General features: G+C 36.3%; 2 protein-coding genes across 3 annotated transcripts in view; one reads left to right on the top strand and one right to left on the bottom strand.

Annotated features, from left to right (window-relative positions):
- Positions 1 to 20,501, top strand: part of LOC137581575 (MKRN2 opposite strand protein) — a 55,771-nt gene that overhangs the window by 7,096 nt on the left and 28,174 nt on the right. The gene's annotated exons all lie outside the window — the stretch shown is intronic.
- eys (eyes shut) overlaps positions 1 to 20,501 on the bottom strand; it is a 53,318-nt gene that overhangs the window by 8,519 nt on the left and 24,298 nt on the right. Inside the window, exons 4-6 of the mRNA XM_068295870.1 lie at positions 12,465 to 12,617; positions 10,126 to 12,380; positions 3,762 to 4,114 (exon numbers count right to left, since the gene is read on the bottom strand). Coding sequence (XP_068151971.1) covers positions 3,762 to 4,114; positions 10,126 to 12,380; positions 12,465 to 12,617 — 2,761 coding nt within the window. The remainder of the gene's footprint in view (positions 1 to 3,761; positions 4,115 to 10,125; positions 12,381 to 12,464; positions 12,618 to 20,501) is intronic.

Raw genomic sequence — 20,501 nt, 5'->3', positions numbered from 1 at the left:
GGCAGAGGGACCCCCTGATCCCTGGTCCTGGCCAGGGCTCCCCATCCACTTCACAAATTGTTGTACCTTTTGCCGCCTGTTGACCTCTCACGTAACCAATTTTCAGGTTGCCTTTCCTTTACCCATAATGCACTGTGGTTTGCGATTAAATGAAAAACAGTTGAAAATTAGTTCCACTAATATGTTAGACTTAAATTTTCACTCATTTCTTATCGATTGATAGTGTTGATAGATAGATTTTCTATTTTGTTTTTTTCTATGTTCTTAGATCGTTTTTAATTAGTATCAGTATCAATGATTATCTCATTCAAGAAATTAAAAATATCATCATTAGTTTTACTGACAAAAAAATAATGCTAAAAATTAATTAAATTTCTAAGTCGAAAAATTTCAAAATAAATATCAAATCGTAAGTTTTTTTATGAAACATTTTTTTTTTTAGTATTTCAAATGACATCAAAGATACCAAAACGTTTTTTGTCTCTCAAAACCAACCTTTAAAACGTGTTCCGTAACATAAGAAACAGAAATTATTTAATGTAATATTATTTTTATAAAATGAGCTAAATTTTTACCTATGTTATGTTTAATCTTGCTATTTTAGTGACTTCTAAATATTTAAAAAGACTAAGCAGAACTTTTTAATATAATCTTTTCCGCTAAAAGGTCAAAAAACTTTCATTTTATATCAAAGAATATTAGAAAAAGAAGATTAATAAAATTTCTTTTTCAAGTTAGTGTTTGTATTAAAGAACATATTTAGTTCCAACATCATTTGCACTTATTAAAATTTTTTATTATTTCCGTGCATTTTTTGTTAAAACAAAGACTACTGTGCCAAAGAATCATCTTGCCCTCTGCCCCCCTCCCACATGGTGCCTCTTCACATCGTTGTCAATCGACTGTCAAATTTTTGGTGCGCTTGTCTCAACTTGGTATGGAATTTTCAACCCTTTGATGTGATCGAGGTACAAAAAAGAAAGTAAAAAGGACATGAAGCTGGATTTTTGGGTTTCACATTTTATTGTTTCGCAAAAAGGGCACAAATGTCACCTGGCCGTCATTTCGATGTCTTTTTGTACAAAAAACATTTTCTGATTTTGTTTGTTGTGAAAAGTTTTTGACTTTTTGGTACTGCTTTTGTTGCTGTTGTTATGCCTGTTTTTGTCTGGCATATGAGATGGCCAAACTGGGATTCATATCTGTTCTCGTTTATTACATTTGGAATGCAGATATTTTAATACAGAGCGTCGAAAAACACCCAAAAGTAACGTAGAGTGCAATAAATGCGGGCGGGCCACTCACAGAATACAAATTTTATTGTTATTTTATGTGGCATATTAAACAAAGTTGCAGCATATGACAAAACTTTATTGTCAGATTGGATTTAGTTTTTATATTTGTTGGTTTTCGATTAAATTTCAGTATATGGCGAGTGAGATTAGATAAGTTGATATAAAACTCAAATGATTTGCGGCATTTTAATCACTAGCTTATATTATGTTTATGAAGATTAAAGATAAACTAAAACGTAGTTCCTAACTACGTTTATGATTTAAATAGCTGTCTGAGAATTTAATTCTGGTATAACTGCTGGATAAAATAAGCAAAATGTACACAGATGTAATTTTGTTTAAAATTTTAGTCTTTAATCTATTATTTCCACTATATTATGGCATGTTACACTGAAATTCTCTTAAATGGTATTTTACCCATTTTATTTTTAAATCGAAATTCTATCACAGATAGATAAACTAAATCCGCTGCCATGTAAACATTTTACATCATGGTCTAGTCAACTATAAAATGTATGCCGACTGACCGTTTTTATGCCCAACTTAACCCGACTAACAAAATTTTCACAAATTTACAATTCAGTTGAGTGCAATTACTTGGTCATCAATGTTGATGGAAAATTACCAAATAATCATTTACAGACGATGAAAAAACAAGACTCACTCACAAGTCAAATGAATTCCCCAAACGAATCAAGGCTAACAACAACAAGAACTAGAACGTGGCATAAACAGGACATTAAGGAATAGATATATCAAAAAAAAAAAGTGGGACAACAACACCCAGTCCGAGGAGAATGAATGAAAGACAGAGTATGGCAGAGGCTCTCCAGTCTGGTCCCGTCTATATAAATAATTTACCAGTGGGAGTTTTTTTTTTTTTTTTTTTTTTTTCGGTGGAGCATAGAACTGGAACGAAGGCATTTTTACGACTATCGAATCGACCACAAATTTACTTTTTAGCACTTGGTCCCAGCTTGGGGCTAACCCAATGTCCGTTGTGTACTCTTGACTCTCTCTGGTCCTTGGCCGTTGGTCTCTGGGTTCTGCTCCTTGGTTTTGGTCTTGCTCTTGGTCTTGGTCTTGGGGGCCACCAAGTGGATTTACGAGCAACAAATTTATGTTCGTTGCCTATTTTTATTTGCCTTGCGTGCCTAATGGTCCACAAATACATAGTAGAATATAAAAGTGTAGAGAAGGGGCCGCAGGCCTAACAGCTATTGAACTAGTTCCACACACACACACACACACATAGCCAAACACACTTCGTTCTATCCTAATAATGAGCTCTAATGCTCCCCAAACGCAATTGACATTTTACTTAAGGATTTTCAACGAAATTTGGTGTTGCACACAATTAATGTAATTAGAAAGCAATAACAATTATCCTTAGCTTGTGCCTAATATCCTTAGGAAACTAAACTTTGTTTTGTAAAGGGATGTATGTATTTCGGGGAAGCTTTTAAATTATTGCGAATTTGCCTAGTTAATTCTCAAATCAAATTAACTGAGTTGAAAACCGCCCTGGACAAAATGAGAAGTTGCCTTAATATTTCCTTGTTTGCTAATTGGCCGTGTCAATTATTTTGTGCCCAAAAAAAAAACGAGAGGAAAACAATGCTAATTTAATTTGCTGTTTAATCAACTTGAGCTAATGGGCGGGGGTTAAGGAGGCGTGGAATTTCCGGAAGTTTAATGAAAGTTCGTGAGGCATGTCCCGAGAACAAAAGGCTTAAGTCTTTTCAATTTGTTGAACCTTTAAGACAAAGAAAACCATTAATAAATAGGCTTATGTGGTTGAAAGGAAGGAGACTTTTTCATCTGAATAATACCTAATACACTTTTTTCAACAAGGACTGCATATGGACTTTGAATTGAACTATTTATTGTTTTGTTTACTTTTCTTATCTGTTTAAATCAATTTGTTACGCACGATTAGCATCCACATTAAACACTTTCATTTCCTTCCACGTTTTTCTCTTGCCCGGAAAATGTTGGTCTTGTACGGCAAATTAAATTTCAATCTCATTCCAAAAAAAAAAACTCAAAAGCGCTTACTAATTACGCATGACTGCCGAATTAAAATCCCACAGGAAAAAGTGGCAAAAAAAAAAAAAAATGCATTTTATTCTCCACTTCAAGCACTATAATTTGTGGCACTTCCTGGCAAGTAGGGTGAAATCGACACGAAGGCAAATTTAATGACCAATCTGCTGAGCCACAAGTTTTTTTTTTCGTGTATGTGTTTTTTTGCTGATTTTCTCGCGTTTTCTTTTCTTGCCCCGACACAGTTTAAAAAGTTAATTAAGGTTGGCCAACCTTGGCAGCCCCTACTGAACTTTCAGACAGTTATCACGTTTAGGGAGGATGTGACCTTATGGTTGCCACACACATAATTGCGTTTTGGTTGGTGGTCGAGGATTCAGAGTCAGCATCGAGCATCAGCATCTGGACATTTTCACTTACTCAGCTCGAATGGTAATTTCGTGACCCGTATTCACAGGCGTTTCCAGTTCACTCAACAGCATCGTTTGCAATCCGCACGAGAATTGGAATTGCATGAGTCCCTTTTGCAGGAATAGGGCCATATAGTGTCCACCCTTAGTGCCTTGAGCGGCAGCCAGCATGATCAGGCCATTGGTGGCTCGCGTCCGTACTTTAAGTTGAATATGCATGGGCAGTACGGCATCGAGAGCCTCATGTTGTGGTATATCCTTGTAAATGCGATGCGATACATATGAATCTCCGGAGAAGGCGGCATTCTTAATCACAATCGGTAATTCGCAAAGCGGACCCTGGCGATCAAAGCGGCAAACGCACTGTGAAAATATTGAGAAGAAAAGTTATGAGATTAGAAAACATTTAATCAGAATATAAGTTAATAAGTTTTTCCCCTTAAAACATATTTTTAAATTCTTCTTCTCCTCGAGCTTGTCACGTGACTGTTCCCCAGTTGCCTTGCACTTCATTTGTTCAACTTAAAACATTCTCAACAAAATTACAGTAAAAGTTTTTCTTCTTTGAAACTGCGTGAGTCCCTTTTGCCTGTTGCAGACGTTTCTCCTTTTCTTTTTTCTTGTCCATGTTGCACTCTCAAGTATCCCTTGACGGTGGCGCGGCATAAATAAATTATTGAAAACCAGAACAACTACAAAATGTGGCACAAGTAAGAGAAGAGACCCCAGTGAAAGGCCACAGTAGCAGCAAAGGTGAGGGGAAACCAAAAAGTTAATTCATATTGCTTTTAAATTTATTGGAGTTCGCTTAGCTTTGCTCATTGAAAGGTAATAGCAATAGTTGGTATAATATTAATGAAATTTGTTACAACTTTGATTTCAGAAGTTTTTTTTTTTCCTATTTGGGACTTTTGTAATTAGATACTGCATTATTTTGTTTATAATTTGTTCAAGCTATTAATTTTTGTCGGTCATGATGTAATGTTGTAATATTAAATTGGAATTTAACTATATATATCTGAATTGATTTCTTTTACTGCGATTTTAAGGGTATTAATTAAAATATGATCTGTTTGTTTTTGAGGCCAAAAACTAAACGAGTTAACTTTTAATATTAATTGCCAAAGGTTCATTCCAAAGGATGCCCGATTGTGGCATGTTATTGTAATAAAAAATCATTTAAATACTTTATCTATAGACCCATTTCCAGTAACTTTCTTTTGTGAACCACAAAACTAAACAGAAAGGAGAAAAGCCAAATAATATAATTTATATCTAAACTCTATAATATATTCCCCATTTCTGTCAGATATACTCAGTTTTACAAAGTACTTGCAGTACTTGATACATCTACAGAATACAGTGTTATCCACATAAATAGGATGATATTGATGTGATATAAAGAGTAAGACCAGATTTCGATCGTTTTAAAATCTTTGGCAAATTTCGGGGTTTCGTCTCCTTACATTTTTTAATACTCTTAGAGCAATATTTTCTTTCCAAGAAACATCCTAAACTATCAACACATTAGTATACCAACGTCTGGATGATGATGTAAATAAAGATAATTATGGAAAAGATGATAATGAAGATGATGCTGATAAAGAGCTTCTTGGTTAACGCAGCGGGCGTTGATTTTAATGTTTTCCTTTTTACTGGCAAAAAACAAAAGCCGTTGCGGAAATTTGTTGTTGGTAAAAGGGTTGGCTAGGAAGCTTGTACATACAACTTCCCTCAACTCAACTTTTCTTTAACGCTGTTAGGCATTTCCGTTGCCTGGTTAGAACAATTGTAAGCCACAGGCCATTAATATTTTCCACGTGAAGGTCTTGGAAAAGAACGTCAGTTGCTTCTCGGACAGGCATTCTCATAAAATATATGTTCTACAGGTGGAAGTCATAAAAAAAGGTTGTACCTACTATATTTAGCTTAGATATTTAAAAGCAAAACAGTCATAAGAAATTACCTAGAATTGATGCAACAGACAAAGAAGAGAAAATAATTATTTTCTTCAATTCGTCTGCTTCAAAAATCTTTGTGCATTTTGCAGAAGTTTATCTGAAACAGGGTTCAATGTTAGAGTGCAAATATGTTTACCAAGAGGTTAAAGTATTGCAACTGTATTCCATTTAAAACTAATTCAAAATAAATTTAAATCATACATTAAGAGAACTTCCTGACATCCACATACGAGATAAGCGTAAGATAAGCCTTTACTTAAACATCCGCCACACATGAAAAAAATGGTAATAAATTAAATTTTCCACATTAAATTTCGCGCTCAAGTGACTGGCATACACGTGCCAAGTAGAAATGTATGTAAACACACGGTAAAATGAATGACAGGTGTATAACAAAAGGTTAGAAAATAAAGAGTTTGAGTCAAAAAGTGGAAAAATAGAGTCAAAGTAGAAGAAAATTATATCATAGAGCATATGCCACTTTATTGTAGCCAAGTAATTTAACTAACGCCCACACACGACACGACACACACACACACAGAGCACACATTAGAAATAAAGGAGGACTTTGTTGGCTTTCTGGCGTCCTTCTATGCGATTCTCTGGTTTTTGTATTTCTTTGTGTTTGTGCGTTGAATTAAGCGACACTATGACAGAGAGACAGATAGACAGACACTTACATATGTTAGCTGTCATATTGGTTAGCCTTTTGCGGGAAGGGCAAGAGAATTGCGGCTGGTTAGATAGTGTAGTCAAAGTGGCATTTGGCTCTCAACGAAAGTCACTCGTAAAGTGGCATTAAGCATATTCCAACTGCTCCTGCTGCTGCTTCTAACTGGCTGACTTTTTGGTAGGTTTTTTTTGGAAAATGTTTGCCCTGGCACATCACATCACATCGCATCGCATCGCATCGTTTCCCATATCTCATAGCGCTGCCTTTTTGCCACCGCTAATGAAAACTTTGTTCAGCCCCTCTTTTTGAAGAGGCCTCCACCATTCTATATTCTCCACCTTCTGCTCCACCACCACTAGCTTACATATCCTGACTGTATCTCTAAATGTCTGTCTGTTTGACTGCGTCTGCCTTAATGCGTTCTGAGCGCCTCGTTTCGTGGCATTTCAAAACGTGCACTTCACTCTGATTCCATACACTCTCAGACACACACTTACTTTCCACCGAAAAAAGGCCATTTGCCTTGCCTGTTGACATTTCCACAAGGCGTGTTACAATTAATTTCCAAGTGGGCGGCAACCAAATGAATCTGAATAAGAACACACAAAGGCTAATGTGAAGAGTGTCGAGGTAAGAAGCTCTACGGGGAAAAGGTATCCACAGTTAAGGGATTTGGCTTAGTCTATAACATTTGGCAAAATAATTTGTTAATATGTAGTTGATTATTAAAGGAAAATATTAGATATATGTTTTTGAATCTTCATTTTTAATTGCCCTTTGTAAGAGCTGAATAAGTTTTCTAAATCAATGGACTAAACCAAGGCAACAGTTGCTTAAATTTAGTTTTAAGAAGTTATAGACATTTCTTGTAATCTATAAGGGTAATTATTTTCTAAGATTCTAAAAGGTCAAAAAGGTCAGCTACTACTTCCTTTCAACAAAACCTTTATTATCAAAATATTTCCCCTTGTTGGCAGTTAAAATTCAAATTAAATTTAATTTCTGTTGAATTAACTTAATATGGTTCTCAATCCACTGGAGAGATTACACCTGGATCATAAATATCTCTCAATTTCGGAGAGTATTCAGTTAAGGATAATATGCCCTTCTGTCTTTGGCATTTACAAATTGGAACAGCGGCGACAACTTATGCCACGTCTCACGTATTGGTCGTAAAAAACTGAAATTGCATAAAGTGTTTGCTAATTTGGCTAACTGTGGACTTACTTAATGCCACGAGTCTGGCTGCTGTTTGTTGCCTTTAATAGACTTTCGCCTGAAATTATTTACTGGCAACTTTCTTTTCTTTCAATACGCTATTTGAGTTTGACTTCCTTACCTCTCTGACCCTATTTAACTGGCGATTTAAATTACGTTTAGCTTGGTACCACTCATTTACATGGTACACTATAATCATTTACCATCGTTCATCGACTAACTAGAAATTTTGACTTTTTTTTCGGAAAATTTTGATAAAATTTTCATGCATTCAGAAGTTTGTTGATTTGGCAATTGCCGATTTTGCCAGTTAGAGGCAGTCATTTTAAATTGTTGCTTAGTAAGTTATGTACTTATGCATGCATGTGTTGGTATTACACGTAATGGCATACAGTTTGCCAAATTTAGGTCCCCCCAACCCCATCTCCGATGGGTGTGTGTGTGTGTGTGTGTGTGTTTAGGCACGTGTGTGTATGCCAACCAAAATCCCGGCCCAAATGTGGAAAACTTTTTTTTATTTTCCTCTTCTTGGTTTTGTAAAATTACCACAAGTATTTTCATAAATAGTTGAATAGGCAGGCTTCAGCTTCTGCTTACTCTCTTTTGGGTAACTGGGGAGCGCTTTGTGGCTTTTTCTTGTTGTTGAACAAAAAATTTTATAACAAAACACAAATTGTTGTCTGATTTTCAACCTGATATTTCTATTTAGATATTTTGCAAAAGTTTTTAACTATTCATTTTTGCAGAGACCAATTGGCATTTACGACAAAATAAAGTCTGATGAGAGCAGAAGGCAATTTGAAAAGAAATGTGAAATGTGAGTAAAGAGTTCGTTAGGTTGTTGGTGAAAACTTTTAACCGGAAATGTGTAGGAGATTCAACAGAATATGCAAAGGCTCACTTTGTGTTAAAAGAGGTTGCTTACATTTGTATGGTATTTAATTAAGCTTAATTAAAATTGCAACCACATATTTAAATTGCTCTATACTTTTACTGTCAGGAAAATGGACATGACTTTCTCTAGTATTGTGGTTTTTAGTTAATGCTTAGAAATACTTTCTTTTTCACAAACGAATAAAACTAAATTTATATATAATTTGAGAAACTATTTGAAAACGAAGACCAGATTGTTTACTTCTATTCTCTTTCGACTAGTATTTAACTTGTTTAATTATCGTTCTGTTTATTTTCATAAATGTTGTACTAACTTAAAGTTAAGTGCTTAAAAACCTTTATTTTGCAAATAACTTTTTGATATTTATCATTACCAAATAAATTTTCAGCAGATATGACAGAACTTGAATTGAATTCTACTTTCCTCATTAAAGCCATAATAAAACTTAATATTTAGCTTAGTGTCAAAATGATTTAAATGAATTTTGCAGGCATGAATTGCATATTAAATATAAATTGTGCACGCTATCAGCCAAAAAACACGAGCAAATCGATGTCAGGATGTCTCATTTATAGTGGGCAAATTAATCAGTCGAAAAGTGGACGAAATCCATTTCGTTTGGAAAATTGAAATGTTTAACTTTTCGGTAGGAATATACTGACATACTGATTACTTTAAAGCTTTCTTTAAACATCGATTTCGTGTTAATTGTCATTTTAGTTAGTCGAAATATTAACATTGGATCTTTAATTGGCAAATAAGGAAACTTTAATGCTGCCTTTCATCGTATTTGTGAGTGCTTTCGTAGTCTCTGTGCTTGTGGCTTTTGGAAATAAGCTGCTTACATTGCAGCTCCTATGGAACTACACCCACAATCATGATTATTTATGTATGTGTTGTCTAGGCATCTAGTACATAGTTTCATTTACATATTCAGAGATGTATATTTCCATTTGTATGGCTCTCAAATTTGGCAAATGTCGCCTAAGGATAGTAAGTATACCTGTACAATGAAATGGTAAACATGTAACTTTTACTAGTTCCTGTAAATTTATTCTCTTTAATGAATATTCGTTTTAGTTTCTCATCACAAAAAAAAAAATAACTAATTATATGAAAGTGGTGCCACATAGTGAAAGTTATATGTATATGAAAAGGATTATTTTAGCTATGAAAATGACGGAGTTACGATTAAAAACATGTTGGGTTATTAGATGGATATGTTGATTGATTTATAGAGTGTATGGCATAATTTCTATTTAATAATTCAATATGTACATTTATTAGCCAATCAATTTTACTCTTTACATTATTATTTGCCTACTTTTCGGGGTAATTAAAGCCCTTGGCATATTTAATTGCTTATTATTGAAATGGACCCTCTACCCCTCTCTCTCTTGTGTCTCTCGTCTTTAGTTGCACCATGGCCAATTAGCAGCTCAATGGGGTTGAAAATTTTGTGTGAAGTTGCTGATTTCGACCATCGATGGGCCCCCAGCCCACCAAAATATTGCTCAGACATCGAACAAACAAAACCCAAGGTGTTGTGCCTATCGATTGACCTACTCAGGAGTAGTAGGCATTCTAAAGAGTTTTGTTTTTTGTTTTTTTTTGTTTTAGTACTCACCCTGGAACCCTCTGACGTGGTTACGCAGGTGCCGCCATTATAACAGCCCAATTTGATGCAGTCGACATCAGCGCCGCCGGCTTTTTCTTCTGGCATGCCACCACCGCGTCCACCGGTGGCCACCGTATTGGCTCCTTCGACCTCTTCACTGCTCTCGGTGGTGGTCGTTACAGGTTGTTTGGTCTGGACTGGCAAGTCTCGTGTTGGTGGGGGTAGAGTTTGTGCTGATTGGGTGGATGGAGGTGTGGGTGGAATAGTGGGTAATGCTGGCGGTAATGTGGGTGGTATTGTCGGAGCTTGTGTAGGCGGTATTGTTGGCGGAATAGTGGGTAATTGCGTGGGTGGCATTGTTGGGGACTGTGATGGAGGCATGGTTGGAAAAACTGTGGATGGTAGGGTTGGCAACTCCGTTGGGGGTTGCGTCGTTGGTGCTAGCGTGGGTGGTGATGTTGGCAACGCTGTAATAGGCACCACCAACGGCACTTCTGTAACGGATCTCATTGTAGTCGTAGGTGGCAGAGTTGCTACCGGTAATCTTGGTGGTGCTATCGTTGTATCTTCTGCCGCTGGTTGTGGTATACCAATTAGATCTTCGGTTTGCATGGCTCCGCCAGTTGTTATTTCCACGGCTGCTGGTGTAGTTATGCTGCCATGATGATGGAATTGATGCTCATAGTCGTCCTCGACGGGTGGTTGCACAGTGGTCTCATGATGATGATAATGATGGTGATGATGCGTTGTCATTGGCATTTCAGTAGTTGCGTTAGAATTCTCATCCAATATAGTTACCACTATATGTGGTGTTACATCCTCTGGTCTGGCGGTGGTTACCATTAAGGGTGGTTGCACAGTGGTAAATCTTCCCGCACTCGTTCGATGTGTTGTGATTAAAACTTCTGCGGGATATTCTGTGAAAAATGGCGCCGCTGTCGTTGGTACTTCTGCCCATAGGTGACGCGTTGTAGTCGTTTCTTCTGATTCTAATCTAGATTCAGTGGCGGGTCTAACTTCCACTGGTCGGTAAGGTGTTGGTGAAGGTGTGGCATATTCTACGGAAATGCTAGTCTCAAGAGTAGTTACACGCTGTACGAATATGGGTCCTGGCGTAGTCACTAGAGGCTGTTCCACTGACTCAGAACTGCTGCTCGAGGCGGAAGTGTAATCTATTACAGTGGTTACTCCTGGTAATGGTGATGCAACAGATCTCAGCGTTGTGGTGGTTACACCTTCTTCACTTCCACTACCACTTCCACTGCCACTGGCGCTTACCTCAAACCTGGGCACAGGTGTATATTCTTCGGAAATGATAACTTCTCCAGAACTTTCAGCTGATGCTGAAGTGCCACCTGCTGCTGGTAGAGGGGGTATTGTTGTATAGATGCTAGGTGTCTCCTCGGAGGAAGAACTAACTGATGCACTAATTCCACCAGGCTGTGTGGTCACTGCCGGTGGTGGTTCTGGTTGCACCTCCGGCGGTGGCTTTGTGGTCGTCTGTTCTACAGATACACTTTGACTATCACTTTCCGGTGGTGCTACAGTTATTGGTTTTATCTCTACTGTGACTTCCACCGAAACTCCTTCTTCTGAGGAAGCAGAAGTAGCGGCGGTAACTTCCGGCATTTCGGGCATTAATGTAGTCGTAACCACCACCTCTGGTTCACCCATTTTTGGTGGCAAGGTCGTTTCGGGCGGTGTTACTGGTCGCACTGTGGGTGCTGCAACTGTGGTTACAGCTGCTGCTGCTGGGGTAGCCACTGTGGCCGGTGCTGTGTAATTGCAATCCAATGATTCTTCACCTACCATCAGACACTCGCACAGCATGCCCGTTAACAATGGCGGGCAAGAGCATGAAAATGTATCCACACCATCAATGCAAACGCCACCATTCATGCAACGTGGTCCTAATTGGCATTCGTCATACTGATATTCACATTTTTCACCATGATAGTCCGGCACACAATAGCATGTGGGTATGCCCTCCTCCATGAGGCAAAGAGCATTATTCTGGCATGGATTGTCTGCACAGATGAGAATCTCCTCTTCGCAATTGATGCCCGTATAACCCATGGGGCACGCGCAGGCATAGGCGGCAAGCTTATCTACACAGACGCCGCCATTCTGGCATGGTGATGAGGCGCACTCATTGATCTCCTCTTGACAGATGCGTCCATGCCAGCCAGCAGGACATTCGCAGGTGAATTCCAATCCAGGTCCTTCAATGCACTCTCCACCATGTTGACAGCGGGCTCCAGTACCTGGCGTAGAGATACGATGGAATAATCAGAGATAGTTTTTCGATTAAACTTTTGCACTATCTTTTTCCCGTTCGATAAACCTACCTGTTTCACAAACAGCCACATCCACTTCACAGTGATCTCCCAGATAGCCTGCCTGGCAACTGCATGTGTAACCATTGTTACGGTCACGGCATAGGCCACCATTTTGACATGGATTCGACATGCATTCATCCACATTCTCCTCACAGTTGGATCCTGTAAGAAAAAAAAATTGAGAAAAAAGAAGACACCCAATGAGCAAATTCTGCATTTTCCTTTGAATTATAGATTTATGTTCTGGTTAAAGTTCAATTCTCGTTTATTAAAAAATATATTTCATAAATAATATTTATTATTCTTGTTTGGCAAGTTTTCGCCATTAGCTTTTAGCATTTTTTTTTTTGCTTTTGTTGTGCAAACATTGTTTATTGCTTTTTTATTATTTGTGGTTTTGTTTATGTGGTGTGCTTTGGTCTCTGATTGAATTTTTGAAATGGAGAGCACAAAAAGTGTAAATTGAGATTCTTGCAAATCCCAAATTAAATGGAAAAAAACGTTTTTCTTTTTTTTTTTTTTTGGTTTATAGTCAATTTTCAATTTGTTTTTCATTCAATCATTCATTTTTTCTTACGTAGCCCTTTGCTATGCCCAGGTTAGTTGATATGCAATTGAATGACCTTTTCATTATATTTTGAAAATGGAAATTTCTCTTTTCAAGACGAAAATTGAAAGTTAAAAGAAGTGGCTAAGGCAAAAGGAAAACTTTTTCAATACAAGCGCATCAATGGCAATCAAAACAAAACCTACAAGTGCTGATTTACTTGCAAGCAATATAAACATTTCAAAAGGATATACCCACATGCACACCCATATGGAGTATGCTTGTGTGTGTGTGTGTGAAACAAACACATGCCAAATTTGTTGATGTCTGTCGGGGTTCTGGGTCAAGAGGGTGGTGATGAAGGAAAAACGAGTGGATAAAAGGCGAGCAAGTCAGCAAGCTAGTGGAATAGCACACTAGAAAAATTCACAGCGAATGGTCAATGTTCTTATAGAAATAAGCTTAAGCTATACTATCATTTTTTTTCCTTGCCTATTAAATAAACTATAACTGAACCTAAAATATTTTTTGTATTAGCATCAACAATTTAATTATTACTAACTATAATGTTGTTCCAAATAATGCTTTCTGTTTATAAAATGGACCAAACCTTTTTGTGTAGTCCCAGCAAATTGACAATAAATGTTTCCAAGAAGTAATTACTTGATTGCTTAAGATCTTTCCCTTTTTGAACATACTTTATATATGATATTAGTGTATTATTGCACAGCAAGGAGAATATATGTCTGGTTTGACAGCAGCAGCAGCAGCAGCAAGAACAACAACAAAAAAACAGTACTTGAAAATACTTTTCAATTTTCTGCTCAACAACTGCAGGCCAACGTTGACTTCGACTTTGACTGTGTTGTGTTTCATTCAGGCTTTCAGGCAAGAGACTGTCAGACATATATGTATGTTCAACAGACATACAGACAGATTCTCTATGCCAAAGGCGCCCCATTGTGTTGCAGTTGCAACACTGCGTATGAGTGATTTTTTAAAGTTTTTTTTTTTTGTTCTTTGTTTTGTATGTGTACTTCCTATTGTAAACGTGTGAGTGTGTGTGTTTGTGTGTGTGCGTGAGTGTGTATCCTTGCAAATTTATTGCCAGCGAAATGTTTTGTATGGCTGAACTTTCAAAATTTATTTGGGTCTTCTTTGTTTCTTGGCATTTTTTGTCTTGTTTTGTTTCCGTTCTTTTCCTTACTGTTTCGTTTTTGGCAACAAGTTGGCGAAAAATATGCTTAAAGTTGGGAAAAGAACTTTTTGTAAGTTCCGCGTATCTCTCAAGTGTCTGTCTGCGTCTGAGGCAAAAAGCACTTCAAAGTGTCGAAACAAAAGTGTCAAAAAGCCTGCCGCCTGCCAGTCTGTCTGACTGACTGCCATTGCTGTGCATAGGAATTTTCTTGTGCATTGAAACTTTTTAATTTAATGCAAGAAAATTGCATTCAACTTTTGGATGCCATTGAAAGGAGCAGCATCGGCAACGTCCGTGGAAGGCATTTAATGAAACTTAAAGAAGAGAAGAACGAGTGCAACTAAAAGGCAACAAATTTATCACTTGAGCTCATAAATAACAAAAAGTACTCATGTTCTTATAGTTCTCATACGCTGATGGACATAAAAATAGATGCAGACGCATAAAAGATAAATGTCTCCCTATGTATGTGCGTGTATGTGTGTTGTTTATAATGCAACAATAATGTAAGTCTATGCAAATGAAAGAGAGAGTAAGTGGGAGGGCAGAGAGTGGAACATATATTACATTTGCATAAGCACTAAATCAACAGAAAAAGCAAACCAAAGAGAGCAAAACAAAACCAAATATGAGACGAGTGTCTGGACTTGGTACCATGTCAGCTGATGCCCATTTGTTTGCTTTATGACATGGCTGACTTTGTGTAAGTGTGTGGGTGTATGTGTATGTCATACTTGTATGTCGGCGTACATTAAAATAAACATACATATATGTACATCTATATATCTTATGCATGCAGAATTCGATCAACTGTTGGCCCTAAAAGCTGTGTGTTGAATTTCTGTTGCATACTTTGAGGTCGAATGAACTGCCGCTTGGCTTGTCTTTGGCCAATATAACATCATCAGAAGTATGAATAGCAAAACATTGACAATTTTTAAATTCATCAAAGTTTTAACAAGATTTCAATTTGCTCAACCTATTTGTGTCATAGAAATACCAATTTTTAATCACAATTGGTTCTCCTTTTGTTTTCCTATGGACTAAGGTTGAACTTCTGTTTCAGATTATTGACTATTTCTGTTACTTTCATTTAAATTTGGCAATTGTGATTTTTTCCAAACTGATTAGTGTTCATTTACAATAAACATAATAAGTATGATTAGTTCAACTGGTATTCTATGCGTATTCGTTATTTTATAAAGGACCGTCATCAATTTATTAGGGCGCGCCCAGAACTTCTTAGTCATAAAACCATTTAACGTTATAGAATCCATCTATCTATTTCCTGAGAACATTTTATCTTTTGTTTTTAGTGTAAGAACATAAATTTTAATGAGAAATTTCCAGCAATTTCTTTAAGTGTTGAAAATTTATGGTATTACTGCTTCTCGCTGACCGCACTTCGATTGAGTAATGGATTTTTGCCCATCTCTTTGGTTGCATTTTATTGTACGTAGCAACATCCTTTTAACTTGGCCTATCATAAAGTCACTGTAAATGCGAATGGCCGCCATCGTTGCATTTCAATTTGTTTATGGCTTTTTGCCATTGCCATATGATTTAATGGCTGTAATAACAAATACCAAATGAAATGTATTCACATACTGCAGTTTTATTATGGCAATATATGGATACATACATACAACCTCAAAAGTTTGTGGCTAAAAATAAGCCGGATATAGCTATATAAAACAGGAAACATTTACCTGTCATTGTCATCATCGTATTTCGAAAAGCAGAAGCATTATCTGTCAATAGATATGTCTCTGCAGTAGTATAACTCACTTTATATTGCAAGAGCCAAACAAAGTGATATACATGGAAACCACAGAAAGGGAGAAAAAATGTGAAAGAAAAGTTTACCTTTTTGAAATGTCACATTACGCTCCAATTCAGGCACAAATACAGGAAGTGGTCAGGCGAACACACACATCCAGACACACAAATTTACACACGCAACGAAAGAGTACTCGGTTTGTGGTAAGGGCGTATAGAGGGGTTGATAGAAAGTTAGTAGTTAAGACTTAAACACCTACGCATTGTACCAGTTCTTAACCCAGATTCAAGTCAACCCTCAAATGTCTATCTGACTTGGTGATGGAGCAGGGACACCCGGTTTCGTGACTGACCACCAATGACCACCCCTTATATGAGTTCAAGCAGGATCAGCAGCAGCAGAAGCAACAACCTATCGACTGCAATAGCGATGATTTTTTCTCATACTTCGTTTTCATTTTTTCTTTTTTTTTTCTTCTTCTCCTGTTCATTGTTTTGTGGTTTCATCGAGGCCTTTTCAATTCTTTTCATTTTTTCCTTCTTTTTTGGTATGTGTGAAGTCGTTAAAGTGAAAATCGATTTTCATTTTATTGCTGCATTGTGCGTGGGCAGAGTAAATGAAGAAAGAGGAGAGCGGAGCATTGCAGATATGTATATAGGGTGGAGCATCCAATTCTGTGGGCATGGAAAAATGTTTCACTCTCTGTATCCGCAATCTACGAAGCATGTTTTATGAATGAATTTTTCGAATTGGACGCACATTTTTTCGTCTGCTTAATGGACGGGCATTGGTTTGACTGCCTTTCCCTTCCCTACGCCCTTGCAGCTCAGTCCCTTGCCTTCTCATTCTCTTCGCCGTACCCTTGACTGTTCTTCTTTTTTTGTTTTGTTTTTTTGTAATGCCATTTCAATTTTGTTTCCAACCTCAGGGTTCGGGTCTTTTTTTTTTTTTTTTTTATTGAACATCTGAATGTCTGAATATTTGGTCAGAAATTTGTGTAAAGTGATTGTTAAATATTTGATCAAGTTAAGTCTGAAAGCAAAAATTTATATAAAATACAACTATAATTAAATTACCAGCGAAAATGAAAGAAAATATACGACTTTTTTTATTTAAAAACGTTTTAAAGAGTGAAAAAAATTAATGAATTTGGTAAGTTAAGTAATAACTAAGTAATAACTAAGTATATTGAAGGAATAATATGTGTACTACTCAGTGGGTTTCCTTCTGAGTTTTTTAATTTTTTCTCCTACTCCCACTTTGATATTAATGCTTACAAATAAAGTTATATGGACAATATGTCAAATAAGGTTTTTTTTTTTTTAGTTTAGATAACCTTTTCTATCTAACTAAACAGTAATGAGCTTACAACTTTATTCGCTAACAAAATCATCTACGTAAGCTGCAATCCTTAACCAACTTAACCTTGCTCTCCTGACACACACACACACACGCACACTCACACACACATAGAAGCACTATTCCGTAACTACATCAACAAGAAGAACAAAGCTTAGGAATTTCCTTTGTAGGTTTATTCCTTGACTTGCCTTTATGCAATCATTGCAGCCAGCAAAGAGCTCTTGGGGCCATTGCAACGCGAAAACAATGCAAATTGCTTAAAGGGTAGAATAAAGCGGTAGTGCAGAGGATAGGGGAAAGATTCCCGGCCTATTCACATTTTCAGATTTCGCATTCATGCAAATGCAGCGAATCAACAATAAAAACAACAAAAATGCAAATAAAAAAAGGGGAAAAATATGAGAGAAATGGAAATGCATTCAAATTGCAGCAATGCAGTTTTTATCGTAATTTTCCTGGCTTTCTGCTCTCTGCTTCATCAGCATAGTTGAATATGTGTATGTGCGTGTGTGTGTGTGTGTGTGCGCATAAATTTACACCTTACTTTGTGTTACATATTCTCCGTATTCAATCAAAAATCAACTTGTGTTCATCCATTCATTCATTAATTCTCTTATTCATCAGTACACTTGGCATTCAACTTCTTTTAATCAAAACTAAAAATCAAAATCAAAGCTTAATTGGTTTGCTTTTGAATGAACTCTAATATTTGGCGTTGGTTACGAAACTTCTCTTCGTGTTTTATTAAACGAATTAGGTGAAAACAAATCGCAATTCATTCAATTTTATATAAATTTGATGTACCAATTATTCAACAGAATTCATATGCACATAATGGGTGTTTTTTTTTTTTCAAAAAGTTTTGAATGGTAAACACTTCTATTACCATACAAAAAAATGGGTTTCTTATCGTAATAGTTTCATTTATTTAAACACTTTTCAAACTAAAAGAGTTGAGATATAATACACCCTAAGACCCAGAGATTTCTTTGAATAAACAGATATTTGTTCTTAATTATTTTTGTTTGTATGAACTAGAAAAAAGTTCCTCCTTATTTCCCATAGATTGCAATACGAGCTTATAAAACAAATTCTAGGCTTTTTTGACAACAGTTAAGAATAACTTGGAGTACTTCTAAAAAAGACACCCGTTTTATATGTATTTCTATATAAATTGTCCTTGTTTTGCAGGGTGGAAACGAAGCTAATCAATTGGCTTTTGGGTTTTATTTATTATTTCTTTATTTGGCGTTTGTTGCTGTTGGTGTTTTTGTTGTTGTCATGCTTTTCAAATATTCATGGTTTTATTGATTTTAACAAAAGGAACATTTGCAAAAGTTTATTGAACTTTCCGAAAGGTTACAATACATATGATTCATTTTTGTTACAGTTGATTGCTGCAATTAGTCTTGGTCTAATTGTATATATGTATATGTATGTTTAGGAAATATACTTAAAAAGAAGTTTCAAAGAACAATTTAGTTTCGTCTTTTATTTATACATAATTTATTTTTTGATACTTCGAAAACATTTCTTAGGTTGATCAATTATTATTATGTTTTATTTAATGATATACAATACAAATAAACTTAGTTGTAACTTCTTGTGGGCTAATTATATGTAAAACTAATAATACATTGTATTCCAAAGGAAAAGACAGATGGATAATAAAATGTTTTCTTACGGGATTCAACATAAGCTAAAAATATCACGCATTCGCCATTGGATTCGATCAGCAGTTGTTAATCATAGATAGAAGTACCTTTAACAACTTTGTTTAAAAACTGGGCTTTCAATGGCTCATTAGTGGGAATCAAGTTCTACGTATGCGCCCAAAAGTATTTTAAATCCAGAAATTCTATTTTAAAATAGCAACAAAGTATTTTATTATTTAGCTGGAGCACGATGAGACCGAATTACGTACCAAAACATATGTCAACCCAAATGTACGATTTTCATGTAAAAATTTTTAAGCAAACTAAATTTTCGACATGCACATATGTACACACACATACACACAGATAAATACATGGTAACACAAACAATAGTTTCTAATTTTACGCAACGTTGGCAAAGAAAATTTTTCAATGAAAAAGAAAGGAAATTCAATAGAAAATCCATTTTAGTCCCAGCTGGGTAATGTTGTACCAAATGCAATTAATTAAAAAAGCTAATACATAAGCAGGTGAGAGATGGGACCTAGTGCATATGTGTATGGCATTCACCCCTAAATTCCATCTCCTTTCCTATTGCATCCTTTTGGCCGCAACTCGCATAGCCTCATGGCAATTGCCGTGAAAATGAGCTTCCCTTGGCTTTGGCTTTTCATTGTCCTCTCGAAAATGGTAAGGATTCCTTGGGTAGCAAAAAAAAAAAAAGAAACTGCAATTGAAAGAGCAACAATGCGCACCACAAGACATTCAAGTGCAACCGCCTTGCCTCTTCTCCAACCATTTACCACCCACCTGCACCGCATTCCCCGCCCACTCTTATGCGGATTGAAATTGGTGACTGTGGCTTGGTTTGAATTGCTCTGTGGATTTGGTTTGAGTTCGGGTTCAAACTGAGTGAATGAATCCCGTGATTAGTTTCCTCGGCAGCATTCAGCATTCGATGAGCCAAAGTGCATTTCATTGCTCACTGTCACCAAACGGGGGGGGTGGGCAAGTGGGTGATTGAAGAACGAATCCTTGAATTCATAGGACATAATAGATGACGCTTTTTGGGTGTGGGATTAGTTTCGCATACAAATTGCACTGCAAAAGACGTGGCTTTCATTTTAACTAGCTCAAATTTGTATTATTAATGTGTGCTAATGGAAACTGTGTAAAAAACAAAAATAAGAAACTTAAACTAGATAATTGTAATAGTCGTCGAATTAGTAGTTAAACTGGGTTTGAATTCGTCTAAAACCTGTTCTCATGCACATTACTAGACTTTAAGTCTAGATGATATGAAGGAAAGTCTATCATCTTTAATTATGCTTAAAAATCCTGAAATCGAATTTTTAATCTTTACTCAACTTTTCTCGGTGCAGTCATTCATTCGGCAATCCATTCATTGGGAATTTTTTCATTCATGGAAATACGAATATGTGAGCTAAAAATGCAAAACGAAATGTGCAATATTTTCAACTCTCTGCACTTTTATAAATGTTGC

The sequence above is a fragment of the Drosophila tropicalis genome, unplaced genomic scaffold (genome assembly GCF_018151085.1).
Source record: "Drosophila tropicalis isolate 14030-0801.00 unplaced genomic scaffold, ASM1815108v1 contig_845, whole genome shotgun sequence".
NCBI lineage: Eukaryota > Metazoa > Arthropoda > Insecta > Diptera > Drosophilidae > Drosophila > Drosophila tropicalis.
Note: the sequence above shows the minus strand (reverse complement) of the source record. Positions and strands in the feature narration are given on the sequence as shown.